General features: G+C 39.5%; 1 protein-coding gene across 1 annotated transcript in view; it reads right to left on the reverse strand.

Annotated features, from left to right (window-relative positions):
* The window catches only part of LOC132816192 (electrogenic aspartate/glutamate antiporter SLC25A13, mitochondrial), a 187,810-nt gene that overhangs the window by 91,298 nt on the left and 80,677 nt on the right, over positions 1–15,835 (reverse strand). The window contains exons 8-10 of the mRNA XM_060825688.1: positions 15,606–15,684; positions 684–768; positions 136–294 (exon numbers count right to left, since the gene is read on the reverse strand). Of these exons, the coding sequence (XP_060681671.1) occupies positions 136–294; positions 684–768; positions 15,606–15,684 (323 nt within the window). The remainder of the gene's footprint in view (positions 1–135; positions 295–683; positions 769–15,605; positions 15,685–15,835) is intronic.

Below are 15,835 nucleotides of genomic sequence, written 5' to 3' on the forward strand. Positions count from 1 at the left end.
TTCTTCAAGCAAAATGTGTGGACAGGATTTATCAAATAAGTGATAATCTCTGCTGCCTAGAATAGAGGGATCATATTTCCTTTGAAAAATCCTGTCAATAATGTGTACGGACTGCAGAACAATGCACAAACTGACCTCTATAAAGTCCAATTACGCCTTCATATCGCAGCACTTTCCTGAAGCAATCAAAGCTGTTACGGTACATAATCTCTTCCACAAATGCTCCTGTGGAGCGTTGATTTTGCATACGGGTTTTCACTAGGTCAATTGGGTAGACAGAAGTGGCACCTGTGGCTGTAGAGAAAAGTATCAATAACGTTATTTTAAAATTTATACAAACAGAGTCAAAGCAAGAGGCACAAAATTACTCCCATAGTAGAATCTAATTCATCAATTAAGTTCTTTTCATCTGCCAACTTACAAAGAAAGATTTTAATTAAAATTGTATCAGAAGTATTCTAACTCATTATTAACTTGCTTCTTCTGAAGCCAATCTGGAGCCAAGTGAAACAGAAATATTGCCTCTGATCTGTGGCAGTTTTAAAAGCATTTATATAAAGGTTACTATGATATGGTCTCTCATCAATACAATGAAGAATCTAATCCAAAGGAAGCTACAGAAGACATTTTTAAATACAGAAATTATGTATATATTCAGGGAAAGAAAATGTTTTTCGACTAACCTCCAGCAATTCCACCGAGTATAAATCTGTATGCTGACTCTGCCACATCCATCAGTACAGAATGACCTGTGCCACTTTGAGCCAGCTTAAAAATAAATCAAAATTCTGAAAAGACAACAATCTACAAGGTTTGGGGATTTCACTACTTTCACAAGTTCCAAATACTAAGCTAGTGTGCTGCAGTAAAGAACAATTAAATCTATTCAGTCTTAAGGTAAAGGTATTTGATGTTACAATTTGTGCTAATTCCTAATAAAGCAACAAATTAAACCATTTAAGTAAACAGCTTAAAATGCCTCCTAATATCCTCAGGATAGGTGTTACAACCCATGCCAAGAGTTCAATGCAAAAAAGATCAGAAATGTTTCTGTTACTCTGGATGTCTACATTGTGCACGACTGGAACAACTGGGTTTTCATTACTTCTCCATTGCATAAATATTTTAAAAAATACTTTTGAAAAAGGTCCAGCTGATACTCCAATAATTTTCAGATTGCATCCAATTTTCAGACACAGGCATTCATTTTGCTCTAATTTAGGTAGTCTTGCAATTTCCTCTGGCTCAAAATTGTAATGCATCAAGCTAGGCCCTGCCATTTAAATGGAATTTAAATTGCATTTTGACAATGACAATAGCATGAACCTTAGCTTTCAGTTGCAGATCATGTCTCAATAAAGGTGGATGCAAGACAGTGAATCTGCATTCAGAGATCACTTTTTGCATTTCTCAAGTGATTTTGTTTTTATTTATTAAACTGATTTTGACAGTAATATTACTGAATTCATCAACTTATGAAAAATGAGTCCAGTGACCCTTTCTCAGACACTAGAGACTTTTAAGAATATATAAGACCTCTCAGTAAAACGTTATCCCTGTTAGAAAGAATGACAATTTGAGGAAGTAACACTGTTCAAATCTGCAATGTTTAGTGTGGTTTAGATGATTTCCAGATTTTAAAGAATAACTAAAAAAAAATGAGGGAGAAAATAAAGTATGAAAGAACACTATATGTTAATATAGAATCAGGTCGTGAAAGTTGATGTAGGTTTTAAAACAGGAAAAGTGTAACTAAAGATAGTAGTGGTCCTCTGGAGAGCAAGTCTGGTAAATCAGTAATGGAAAAGAAGACATTTTTGTTTGTCCTCATTGTAGAAAACTTAAAGATTTACCAAATGTATTTAAAGAATCAAGGGATAACCAAGACAGAAGAACATGAAACAGTCACCAACAAGAAGCAAAATGTGCTCCACCAATTATTAGACCTAAAGGTTGGCAAGACCCCAGGAACATATAGCCTACATCTTGGGACTTAAATTAATTTGCCGCTGAAAACGTAGATTAGTTGATTTTAATTTCCAACCTTCCTTAGATTTTGGAAGGGTCACAGAAAATTGGAAACTGGCTAATTAACACTGTTTGATAAAGTGCCACATCAAGTGTTGTGGGATCAAATGGTGAATTGCATAAAGGAATGGTTTGCTAACAGTCAGCCAGCAGTAGAAATAAATGGATATTTTTGAGATGGCATTGATATAACTACTACAATCTGATAAGTATCAGTTTTGGGGCCTTAACTATTTACACTATATCAATAATTAGGATGTAGGGCACAAATATCTGGTAGCTAACTTTGATAGGGACTTTTGAGGTATTATATATTCTTAGAAGTCTCTACTATCCTACTTTATTACAGTGATGCAAAATACTCATAACAATCTTCCTCCAACCCGACAGGCCAGGTTTCATTTGGACACCCAACCTATCCATATATTCTTTCTTGCGAAGCAAGTGAGGATGTTGAAAAGTTTTTTCTAATGTTCATCTACAGGGAATACAATGGGCAGGCCAAGAGGAGGAGAGATCGGGTCCTTCTCCACCCTTACACACAAAATCCCCTCTATTGCACCTGCCACAGTGCTCCAGTATGTTTGAAGCCTGCCACAGGACCAGATACAATGAGTAAGAGTGCCCGTACCAACCTTGCACTTGGGGCATGTTGAAGATACCCCTGGTTTGAATGTTGACAAATGATCCAGATCCAAATGGACCCTGTGGAGAATCTTCAACTGTAAAGCATGGGTCTTATTGCAAATTGATATCTTTCTTGCGTTTTCCCAAGTATCTTCCCATGCCTCTGTGGAGACCTCAACATCTATCTTTCTCTCTCCCACACCTTGCACAGTCGTTCGAACTCATCTGCAGGGCCACCCCCAACTGATGATGTAAAGTGCTGACAGATAGTGTACTCAGCACAGAGCACCCTCCCCTTTATGTCGGATTTGTAGGGATCAGTCAAAAGTGGTCCTTTTTTTGAATAAAATCCCTAACTTGAAAAAAAATGGAGGCCCCTGTTAGATAGCTCATATTTCCATGCTAACTGATCAAACAACATCATTATGTCTCCCTCAAATAAATCACCCATGCAAGACACACCCCTAGCTGCCCAATGTTTGAATCCTGAATCCATCATACCCACTATAGGCATAAGAAAAGGAGTTTTGCCAATATTGCCTTCCCTCTATCAAATTGCCCTCTCTGCTTTAACAGTATTGATAACTACTGGGTTATGGCAATATTCTTAAACGGTCCTCATTTTGTCCAAAAACAGCAAACTAGTAAGGAGGCACTGTGCCTGAGACATTAGACCTACAAAGCTATCAAAGACTATATACAACAAAAACCGAAAAAAAACATATCAACATATAAAGATCCAATGGCGCTGAATAGGGAAATTTACCCCTGCCCAAAGGGGACATCTACATATTCCAAAACCCAAATTCCTATCCCACTGCCAATACTGCAGCCAGGGCATTTAAATACCTGAACCAGGTATAAACTGCCCGTAAGTAGGCATCTAGCTGTCCCAACAATTTTCCCTCCTCCTGGCTAGAGCCACTCCACAAACATAAGCAGAAAATAAAGAAAATACACCATGCAATAACAATGTGAACAAAGCCATTTTTAAAGAAAAAAAGTTAAATACTCTACTCATCCTTTTTATAACTTAATTTAGAAATTGAAAGTACACAACCCAAACTCCCCTGAGCAGCACTTAGACCAAATTATTACCAATAAAAAAAGGAAAAGAAAACCCTGACGGAATTGCACTTTTTATTTTAAAGAAAAGTAGACACATAGCCTAACAACACTACTATTTGTCCATACTAAATTGCTCAGATTAAGTTAATTTGTTCACAAAGTCTCTTGTCTTCTCTGACATGTCAAAGCGATGTACAGATCCATCTAAGGCATTCTAAAACATTACTGGATACCTCAGGGAATACTGGATCCTGAGCTCCCTCAGTCTTTTCTTGATGCAATCATAAGATTTTCTTTTCCGATCACCGCCGCTGAGAAGTCCTGGAAAAACATGATCTCAGAGCCCTCATAAACTATGGCATTCAAATCCTTCCCCTGGATTCTGGAAGCTTCCACGATTCTCTCCTTATCTCTATAGTGATGGAACTGCACCAAGCTAGGACGAGGACATTAGTTCAGACCTGACCTCTGCACAGTGACCCGGTGAATCCTCTCAATCTTCAAGCTTCTCATTCCAGCCTCCAAGTTAAGGAATTTTGGCAACCAGTCCTCAATAAATTCCACCAGTCGCTCACCGTCCTTACCTCCAGCAGACCGACGATCTGAATATGTCTTCTCCTGCCCATTCTCAAGGTCATCAACCTGATCAAGCAACTTATGGGCCTGCATCTCCAGGGCCTGGGTCCTAACCTTGGAGAAACGATATCAGCTTCTACCGCTGTGACTCTGTGTTCTACCTCATCCATCCTTTTCTCCAGGTTTCCCAGCTGATGTTCATGCTTTTGTAGCGCAATAGAGATTGGGGCCAACTTCTCCTCCATCTGCTTGCCCAACGACTTGCAAGATTTTGCGAGCTCCTTTACCAGGACCTGATAGGAAATCAAGTTCGAGCTGGGCCCCTCCACACTACCTTGCCAATCTAATGTGCCCAATCCACATATGGATTAAAGTCAGCCATGATTACTGTGGTATCTTCTTACATGTTTCATTTATTTCTTACTGGATATGAACAGTAACTACTAAACAGGACAGAGACCTTAAAACTATTCATGCAAGTCACCTCTTGTCTTTTCTATTTTATACTTTTCTGAAACTGATTTTACATCTTGCTTTTTTGAGCTAAGACCATGTCTCACTACGGTACAATTGGCATCCTTAACGAACAGAGCTACCTGAAATCTTTTCCTAGCTCTCTATCTTTTGAAATGTCAGGTACTCTTCATTATTCAAGTCCCAGAATTGGTCATCCTTCACAACATCTCAATAACAGTTATCAGATTACACATATTTATTTTCAACTGTACCAACAATTCATCCATATTTTTGCAAATGTTGCACGCCTTCAGATATAGTGGGGTTACCGCTTTTATTTTACCAAATTGCAATTTTTGAACTGGTACATTATTAGGTTTGCACTCTCATTCCCTTTTTGCCATGCTCCAGTTAGCATAACCCAAGTTACTACCCTGCTTTATTATCTCACTGTTTTCCTTTGATTTGAGATCTTCTCTTACATCATCCTTTCCACTGACTATTTAAGTTAAATCTCTCTCCACTTCCCTATTACTTGATTTGCTAAAACACTATTGAAAGAATAGGACCCCTCTAAGATCAGCAAAGTAGCCCTTATGTGAAACCGCAGAAGATGGGGGAGATACTAAATGAGTATTTTGCATCACTGCTTACTGTGGAGAAGAGCATGGAAGATACAGAATGTGGGGAGATAGATGATGACATCTTGTAAAATGTTCATATCACAGAAGAGGTGGTACTGGAGGTCTTAAAATGTATAAAGTTGGATAAATCTCCAGGGTCTGATCAGGTGTACTCTAGAACTCTGTGGGAAGCTAGGGAACTGATTGCTGGGCTCCTTGCAGAGATATTTGGATCATCGATAGTCACAGATGAGGTGCTGGAAGACTGGAGGTTGTCTAGCATCGTGTCACTATTTAAGAAAGCTGGCAAGGAATAGCCAGGGAACTACAGACCAGTGAGCCTAACATCAGTGATGGGCACGTTGTTGGAGGGAATCCTGAGTGACAGGATTCAAATATATTTGGATAGAAAAGGGCTAATTAGGGATAGTCAACATGGCTTCATGCATGGGAAATCATGTTTCACTAACTTGATTTGAGTTTTTTGAAGAAGTAACGAAGAGGATCGATGAGAGCAGACTAGGAGACATGATCTATAGGGACTTCAGTAAGGCATTTGACAAAGTTCCTCATGGGTAGACTGGTTAGCAAGGTTAGATCACGCAGAATACAGGGAGAAGTAGCCATTTGGATACAGAACTGGCTTAAAGGTAGAAAACATAGGGTGGTGGTCAAGGATTGCCTTTCAGACTGGAGGCGTGTGACTGGTGGTGTGCCACAAGGATCGGTGCTGGTTACAATGCTTTTTGTCATTTATATAAATGATTTGGATCGAACATAGAAGGTACGGCTAGTAAGTTTGCAGAAATCAACAAAATTGGACGTGTAGTGGACGGCAAAGAACGTTACCTCAGAGTACAACAAGGTCTTGATCAGATGGGCCAAAGGGTTGAGAAATGGCAGATGGGACTTTAATTTAGATAAACATGAACTGCTGCATTTTGGAAAGACAAATCAGAGCAGGATTCATATACCTCATGGTAAGGTCCTGGAGAGTGTTGCTGAATAAAGAGACCTTGGAGTACAGGTTCATAGTTTCTTGAAAGTGGAGTTGCAGGTAGATAGGGTAGTGAAGGCAGCATTTGGTATGCTTTCTGTTATTGGTCACAGCATCAGGTGTTGAGAGGTCATGTTGCAGCCATACAGGACACTGGTTCGACCACTTTTGGAAAATTGTTGGCAATTCTGATCTTGCTGCTATCAGAAGAATGTTGTAAATCTTGGAAGGGCTCAGAAAAGATTTACAAGGGTGTTGCAAGGGTTGAAGGTATGAGCTGTAGGGAGAGGCTGAATACGTTGGGGCTGCTTTCTCTGGTGCCTCGGAGGCTGAGGGGTGACCTTCTAGAGATTTATAAAATATTGAGGGTCATGGACAGTGTAAATAGACAAGGTATTTTCCCTGGGGTGTGGGAGTCCTGAGCTAGAGGGCCATAGGTTTAGGGTGATAAGGGAAAGATATAACAGGGATGTAAGGGGTAATTTTTTCACGCAAAGAGTATTGCATTATGAACTCACCTGCCAGAGAAAGTGGTGGAGGCTGGTATAATTGCAACATTTTAAAAGGTATCTGGACGGGTTTATGAATAGGAAGGATTTAGCGGGATATGGACCAAGAGCTGGCAAATGGAACTAGATTAATTTAGGATATATGGTTGGCATGGATGAGTTGGACTGAAAGGTCTGTTTCTGTGGTGCACATCTCTATGACTCTATGGCTATTCACCTCATAGTTTAGGTGTAGCCCATCCAACCTGCACTGCAATAAAATCTGGTTAGAAGTGTAGCTTGAATTTAAAAATAAATATAACTAATTATGTCAGACACGTATAAATCCTAAAACCATTTACATGTAAAACAAGGAGTTAATCAAAGACTCCATCACAGTGAGTAACAAACCAGAAAGGTCCACTGTGAAATTAGGATATACCTAGAAGAAGACATAGAACCAACATATATATGCTATTAACTAAATTCATAGAATAGTACTCAGTATTTATATCTCTTTGATGTCTTGCTGAATAAGGCCTGGAAAGGGACATGACACCATCACATCCAGGAGAGGTAATAGAACCATAAATGCTGGAAGCATTCAACTGTTAAGTGATGGAAAGATCCTTATTACATTATTGCCATTAAACACTCCAAGATAAGAACTTAAACATCTTGACTGAAAAACCATTAGAAGATTGAACAATAAGAGAGACTTGAAAGAAATTTCCATGGAAGGGTTAAAGACATCACAAACAAAATGACTAGATATAAGTTCACAATTTCATACATAAATTTTCACTGAATAATTAAGGAACAATATCAAATTACATAGCAACACATTTACGTGGGAAGAACTTTAGAGTAGGTTAACAATCACATTTACAAAGCAGGAGGGGCTTATACACAATATAAAAATATATATGTCAATATAAAAATAAGACATTTTCATTGAAATTTCTTGAGAGTTAGGAATACTCAGATAATACTTCTCAAAAGATCTACCAGGAAAATAAATCTTACTTATTCAGTGCTTTAAGGTAAATGTTCCTTTAAATGTTGATCATTTTTGTATACTTAGATATTGTCAGCTATTCTATTCTTAAATGCTGTGAAGTAATGATTCTTTGATATTCTTGAATAGTTATAAACAATATCAGGACAGGTCCTAATGGATGTGGCATTATATCTTTAACAGTCTTTGCTATGGAGTATGTGTGTTATTAATTTCCAAGAAAAAAATTTCTTTGAAAGCTTCAAATGTGGAATTCACTCACTATTTTTATAAGACTAATCCATATTGAAGAGCAGAGTGTTGCAACTGCTAGACAGGCAGCAGTAATGCTGACAATTATTGAGTTGATCCATAAAACTGAGTCTATACAGGGTATGAGAGTGAAAGGAAAGCAAGTAGCCAGGGTAAAGTAATGCCCTAAGATCCCCCTTATCAGATCAAAAAGGAAGGTACTGAGGGTGAAGGTGAAAATTAAAGGCCTATTTGTTTCCATTGTATTGAGGTGGGATATTTCTGTTGAGAATGCTAGAGCTGTGCAAGAAGTTGAAGCAATTTACTAGGGTTTGTACATTGCAACATATAGTAACACCTGGGAAGAACAAACTACTAGAAGACCTATTTAGGCAACTATAGTTCAGTGACTTAATAATAAGTCAAGCTAAGGGTAATTTACAAAAGTGAGGGTAATCTAATCATGACATGCAACACGGTAAAGGCAAGTGATGACATAAACAATATAAGTGAAGGTTCTGAGTGAATTCGTAAAGCTGAACAGGAAATTTTGAGATCTTAGGGAATGTGCAAATTATGTTAGAAATTTGCAGCTAACTTCAGAAAATTAATTGCAACTTTAACAGATTTACTCCAAAAAGAATCAATGGTGGCAGAGTCAACATAGTCAACAAAGAACTTCTCGGAAGCTGAAGGCAATCCTATTAAATGAACTTGGTTGGCTGCCCCTAACTTTACAAAATCTTTTAAAATGGCAACTGATGCTAGTGACCTGGGAGTAGTACAATTTTATTGCAAGATTATGAATTGGGAATAGAAACGCCAGTAAGATATTTTTCAAACTAATTGCGCCAATATTAGATGAAGTACTCTAGACTGGAAAAGGAGATAACAAGGAACAAATGGATTTGGTTTATCTGGAGTTTCAGAAGGCTTTTGATAAGGTCCCAGATAAGTAATCCCATGAATGGGATGGGGGGTAGTGGGCTGGCATGAATAGAGATTGGATGAAAAAGATCCTGGAGATCTTTCAGATACTGGAGAGTCAGAGTCGAAAGGTGTGGTGTTGAAAAAGCACAGCAGGTCAGGCAGCATCTGAGGAGCCCGAGAGAAGTTTATCAGACTAATTCCTTAGATGGCAGGTCAGATATATGAAAAAGGACTGGATTTTATAAGAATTAGGAATGATCTGATAGAAACCTGTAACATTCTAACACACTAGACAGGGTAAATGCAGGAAGGATAACCCCAGCGACTGGGTAGACCAGGAATAGGGTCATAGTCTAAAGATATGGGGTAGGGCACTGAACCAGAGTGAAAACAATTCATTCTTGACCCCGAGGAACTGCCTAAGATCAAGAAGAAGAGTGAGGGATTTGCAGGGCCAAGAATTTGTATATTGGGGGTTGAATGGAATACTGCTGGTTGTCCACAGCATCTCAATGGATCTAGATGTGAACTGCTAGATCTGTTCTGAAGTTATCCTATTTGGGATATTGGTACTACCACATTACACATTGAGGAAACGATGTCATAAACCATACAGTAGGGAAACAGACCCTTCAGTCTAATTAGTCCATGCCAACCATAATCTCAAACTAAACTAGTCCCACCTGCATGCACTTGGCCCACATTCTTCCAAAAATGTCTTACTCATGTATTTACCCGAACATATTTTAAATGGTTTTAATGTACCACCACCCAATACATCCTCTGGAATTTCATTCCATATACAAATGTAATAAAGGTTGCCGCTCATGTCTTTTTAAAATCTTTCTCCTCTGACCTGAAGAATACAGCCCCTATTCTTGAAATCCACAACTCTAGGGAAAAAAGAGACTTCCCTATACCGCTCATAATTTTATAATCCGAGATAAGGTGTCCTCTCAACCTCCTACAGGCCAGTGAAAAATACGTTCCAGCTTATCCAGCCTCTCCTTATAACTCAGACTCCATTCCCGGCAACATTTTGCTAAATTTTTTCTGAACCCTCTCTAGCTTAATAATATCCTTCCTATTACATGGCAACCAGAACTGGACATAATACTTCAGAAGAAGCTTCACCTATGTTCTACACAACTTCAACATGGCATCCCAATTCCTATACCGACAGGTCTGAGCAATGAAGGTAAGCGTACTGAATACCTTCCTCATCACCCTGTCTACACATGTAGCAAATTTTGAAGAATTATATATGTGAATCCCTAAATCTTGCTGTTCTACAACACCACCCAACCCCTACATTTAATTAAAGAAGTCCTGTTATTTTACTAAAATGCAATACCTTGCATTTATCCAAAACAAACTCCATCTGCCACTCCTCAGCCCATTGACCCAATTGAACAAAATTTATTTGTAATCTTAGATATTCTTCTCCATTGTCCATTATACTATCAATTTTGGTGTCATCCACAAGCTTACTAACCACTGCCTTCTATTTTCTCATCTAAATCATTTATATAAATGATAAACACAAGTAGACCTAGCACCAATCCCTGTGGAAGATCACTGGCACCAGCCTTCCTGTACAAAAAATAATTCTCCACTATCATTCTCTGACTCCTGTCGTTAAGACATTTTTCTATCTAATTGGCAAGCTCATTCTGAATCCCATGTGATTTAACTTTACTAATTAGTCTACCAAGTGGAACCTTGTTCTGGGCTTACTCTCACAATGGACAGGTGCATCTTTTTTGTTACTGTTTCATACAATATTGCTAACAAAAATAGTACTTATTGCTTATCATGAATTACTTTTGAAAAGGCAGTGATGAACCACTGTCCTTCACACATTGTCCATGTGGTGTAAACACTCACACTGTTGTTTGGAAGGAAGTTCGAAGAGTTTGATCAATTTACAGTGAAGAAATAGAAATATTGTTCCAATCCCCAGGATAGTTTGGGGGTTGGAAGGGATCTTCCTGGTGATGTTGTTCCTATGTCCCTGCCACTCTTGTCCTTCAAGGTGTTGGACATTGAGGGGTTGAAGATGCGTCAAAAGAGCCCAGTTGTGGTGTAGCAATGCATCTTGTCAAATACATTGGATCAATTGTGGAGGAAACAAATGATTGGGCTCATGAATGAGCTGCCAATCAAACTTGATGCTTTGATTTGGATGGTGTTACATTTCTTCGGTGCTGCTGAAGCGGCACTCATTCATGTAACCGAGACTTTCATCACATGTTTCATTATTGCATTTAAGAAAGTGGACAGGCTTCAGAGTCAGTAGGTGAGTTACTCGCCACAGAATTCTTAGCCTCTTACCTGGTCTTGTAGACAAACAATCCTTGTATGGCTGATCTAGTTCAGTTTCTGGTCAATGATGACCCTCAGAATTTTGAATATGGGGTATTCAACAGTTTTGATGCCATTAAATATCAGAGGAATGTGTCTTAATTCTCTCTTGTTGGAGATTGGCATCACATGACACATGTGGCATGCATGGTCCTTGTCACATATTAACCTAGGCCTGAATATTATCCCATACTTGCAGCACATGGATACAGATTCATTAAGTATCTGAAGAATTGCAAAAACTACTATACATTGTGCAATCATCAACAAACATCTCCAGTTCTGACATGATGAAGGAATGTCATTGATGAAGCAGCTTAAGATGGTTGTGCCAACACTACCCTGCTGAACTAGCAATGTTATAAGGCTGAGACCATTGCCCTCCCACAAATACAACCATTTGCCTTTCCACAGTATATACTTCTAATGAATGGGAAGATTAGACTTGAATCCCTACCTGATTTTCATTTTGCCACAGTTTGATGATGCCACACTCAGTCAAATGCTGTCATGGTGTTAAGAGCAGTCACTCCAATCTCACCTTTGGAAGCCAGCACTTTTGATCATATTTGGACAACAGCAAGAATGAGATCAAAAGCCATGCCCTTGGAGGAACCAAATCTGGGCAACAATGAGCAGGTTATTGCTGTGCAAGTTCTGCTTGAAAGCACTATTGAGAATTTCTTCTATCACTTCGGCGACAATTGAGAGTAGGCTGAAACCAGTATAATTGTCTAGTTTGGATTTGCCCTGCGTTTTGTAAACAAGACATGGGCAATTTTCCATGTTTGTAGGAGGTGCCAGTAATACTTAAGACTAAGCCAGTCCAGTCAGTACTGGCTTCTGAACCAGTTTTGGTAATGAACACTGAATTCTTGCTCCCACAGTATATTTTGTGACCTTGCCACTAAGGGCATCTTGCAAGTGGTATTAAATATGGAGGAAAACAGAGCCTTACTTCTGTTGCAGGAAAGGTTTTGGAAAGGATTATAAGAGATAAGATTTATAATCATCTATCAAACAACAATTTGATTTCAGATAGTCAACATGGTTTTGTCAAGGGCGGGTCGTGTCTCACAAACCTCTGAGTTTTCTGAGAAGGTGACCAAGCATGTAGATGAAGGTAGGGCAGTTGATGCGGTACACATTGACTTCAGTAAAGCCTTTGATAAGGTTCCACATCGTAGGCTGTTGGAGAAAATGCAGAGGCATGGAATTGAGGATGATTTAGCAGTTTGGATTAGAAACTGGTTTTCTGGAAGAAGGTAGCGAGTGGTGACTGATGGAAAATATTCAGACTGGAGTCTGATTACTCGTGGTGTGCCACAAAGATCTGTTTGGGACCACTGCTGTTTGTCATTTTTATAAATGACTTTGACACAAGCATAGGTGGATGGATTAGTAAATTTGCAGATGACACTAAAGTCGGTGGAGTAGTGGACAGTGTGCAAGAGTGTTACAGGTTGCAGGGCGAACTTGGATAAACTGCAGAATTGGGCTGAGAGTTGGCAAATGTAGTTCTGTGCAGCTAAATGTGAGGTGATACACTTTGGGAAGAATAACAGGAAGGCAGAGTAGTGGGTCAATGGAAAGATTCTTGGTAGTGTGGATGTGCAGAGGGATCTTGGAGTCCATGTACATAGATCTCGAAAAGTTGCCACCCAGGTGGATAGTGCTGCCAAGAAGGCATAAAGTGTGTTAGGTTACATTCGTAGAGGAATTGAGTTCCCAAGCCACAATATCATGCTGAAACTATACAAAACGCTGGTGTGGCCACACTTGGAATATTGTGAACAGTTCTGGTCATCATATTTCGGGAAGGATGTGGAAGCATTGGAAAAGGTGCAGAGGAGATTTATCAGGATGTGCCTGGTCTGGAGGGAAGGTCTTATGAGGAAAGGCTGAGAGACTTGAACCTGTTCTCATTGGCAAGAAGAAGGCTAAGAGGGGATTTGATAGAGACATACAAGATGATCAGAGGATTAGATAGGGTAGACAGTGAAAGTCTTTTCCCTAGGATGGTGACATCAGCGTGTACGAGGGGGCATAACTACAAATTGAGGGGTGATAGATTTAAGACAGATGTCAGAAGCAGGTTCTTTATGCAGAGAGTGGTAAGGGCGTGGAATGCACTACCTGCGAATGTAGTCAACTCAGCCACATTAGGGAGATTTAAACAATCCTTAGATAAGCACATGTATGATTTTGGGATAGTGTAGGGGGACGAGCTGAGAATATTCACAGGTCGGTGCAACATCGAGGGCAGAAGGGCCTGTTCTATGTTCTATGATACATTAGCTGAGGGAGGGCTGTGTGGTTAATAGGATAAATCTTTCTTGTCATGGGACTGATCCCATGGGGCTTCTTGCATCCTGACTCAACGTTGAAATTTCCTTGCAACTGTATATCATCTTTGGCGGGTTTTCCTGTGAAAAAGACAGCAAACATCCAGAGATTTTGATGGAGAAGTCAAGACATTGGCTCAATGGTATGTTTTTAGTGAATATGACTCTGTGAGGCTATTGCTTAAATATTCTGGGAGACATCTTCTTCTAAATTTGGAGACAATAGGACTGGAGATGCTTGAAGTCAGAGTCAATAGTTATGAAGCTGGAAAAGCACAGCAGGTCAGACAGCATACGTGAAGGCCAAAACCTTTCGTCAGGAATAGGGAAGAGCAAAGGAGCCCAGAAGTAAATAGAGGGAGGGAGGTGGGGCTGGGGCAAGGGTAGGTGGGATGTTGACAGGTGGGTGCAGGTATGCAGTAATTGTGATTGATCATTAAGAAGGATAGAGCGGATAGGTGAGTAGGAAGATGAAGAGGTAAGGTCAGGTCAGAGAGGTGAGAAGGAAGGGGAGGGCTGGGAAAGGGGTAAGGCTGAGGATGAATGGATTTTGAAGCTACTGAAGGCAGAATTGAGGCTATTGGGCTGTAAGGTCCCCAGGCAAAATATCAGGTGGCATTCCTCCAGTTTACATTTGGCTTCTGAGTGTGGAGGAGGCCAAGGATGGACATGTTACCAGGGGAGTGAGAGGGAGAATTAAAATGGATGGCAACCGGAAGGTCAGGTTGGTTGATGCATAGTCTCCTGTAAAGAGGAATTTAAAGTATCAATTGGGCAGGGTACACTATTATCATTTCCAATGCTTATGGTGATGCTTATTGGTCCATCCAGTTTTATTCTTAGACATCTTTTCTCAACCTACTCTCCAACACTTTTCCATCCAATTTGCAAGGCATAGGTCAGTAGCAACATTCCCTCCAATCTGTTTAGCGTAGCCACTCTGACATTCCATGCACGGTGACCAGTATGCTGATGCCAAATGCAGCATTAATTTTCAGTTCCAGAAGCCAATACCACACACGGGCCTCCAAGATCCACACAGAATAAATAAAAATGAGGGGGACTGCTGATCAATAACGTGACAGAAATCTCTCTACTTGCTTCAATGATTGCAGCTCCACCAACATTCAAAATGTTCAACATCAAGCAGGACAATGCGGCCTTCAGATAGCAACAGTCTGTGCCACCTACAACATTCACTGTAACAACTCACCAAACCTCCTTGAAGAGCCTTTTCAAATCCACATCGTACCAACTGAAAGGACAAGAGCAGAAGATTCCCAGAAACAGCACCAACTGCAAGTTTCCTTCCAATCATACATAATCCGACTTGGAACTATATTGCTGTTTCTTCACTGTCGTTGCAGCAAAAACTTGGAACTTCTATCCTAGCAATACTGTGATTGTGCCTGCCCCATATGGATTGCAATGATTGAAGAAGGCAGCTCACTAACATCTTGTTAAGTCCAATTAGGGAGGAGCAGCAAATACTGACCTTACCAGCAAAGCTCAGACACCAACAAAGAAAAAAAAGCAGGTGGAAGAGAAATCAATATTTTAATCGAACTGCCAAATTTCCAAAATCATTAATTTTAAAAATAGGTGCATTTGTGAATCTGTAATACTAACATACCAAAGAGCTGAAGGGTACCTCTAATATTAAAAACAGATTTGAAAAGGTAGATTATTATTGGTTTGGAGTAGAAAGAAATACGGATGTTTTAACAAGCTAGTTTAACAACGAATTATTAACAGGCAAATTAAATACTATTTTTGCAACACTTTATCTCACAAAGTTTAAAGTCACAAACAGGTCATAGTCTCAAGCCCTAAAAATCTGTGCAACCCTCTCACCGTAGATTCTCTCAGGTAATACGGCAAGATTCCTTCTCCATGAGGTGCTATTTTCTTCAGGTCTATTAATGTGATGTGTCTATGGAAGAAACAAATTAGAAGAAATTAGAGGAATTAATAGTTTAGCATATGTTACAAATCCAAGACTTGGTCTTTGTGCACCAAGAGCTCATTATCACATATGCAAGTGCAAAGGTCAGTGCTATTTTCCTTAGATAAATGGAGAAACA

Source organism: Hemiscyllium ocellatum, chromosome 5 (genome assembly GCF_020745735.1).
Source record: "Hemiscyllium ocellatum isolate sHemOce1 chromosome 5, sHemOce1.pat.X.cur, whole genome shotgun sequence".
In the NCBI taxonomy this organism is placed as follows: domain Eukaryota; kingdom Metazoa; phylum Chordata; class Chondrichthyes; order Orectolobiformes; family Hemiscylliidae; genus Hemiscyllium; species Hemiscyllium ocellatum.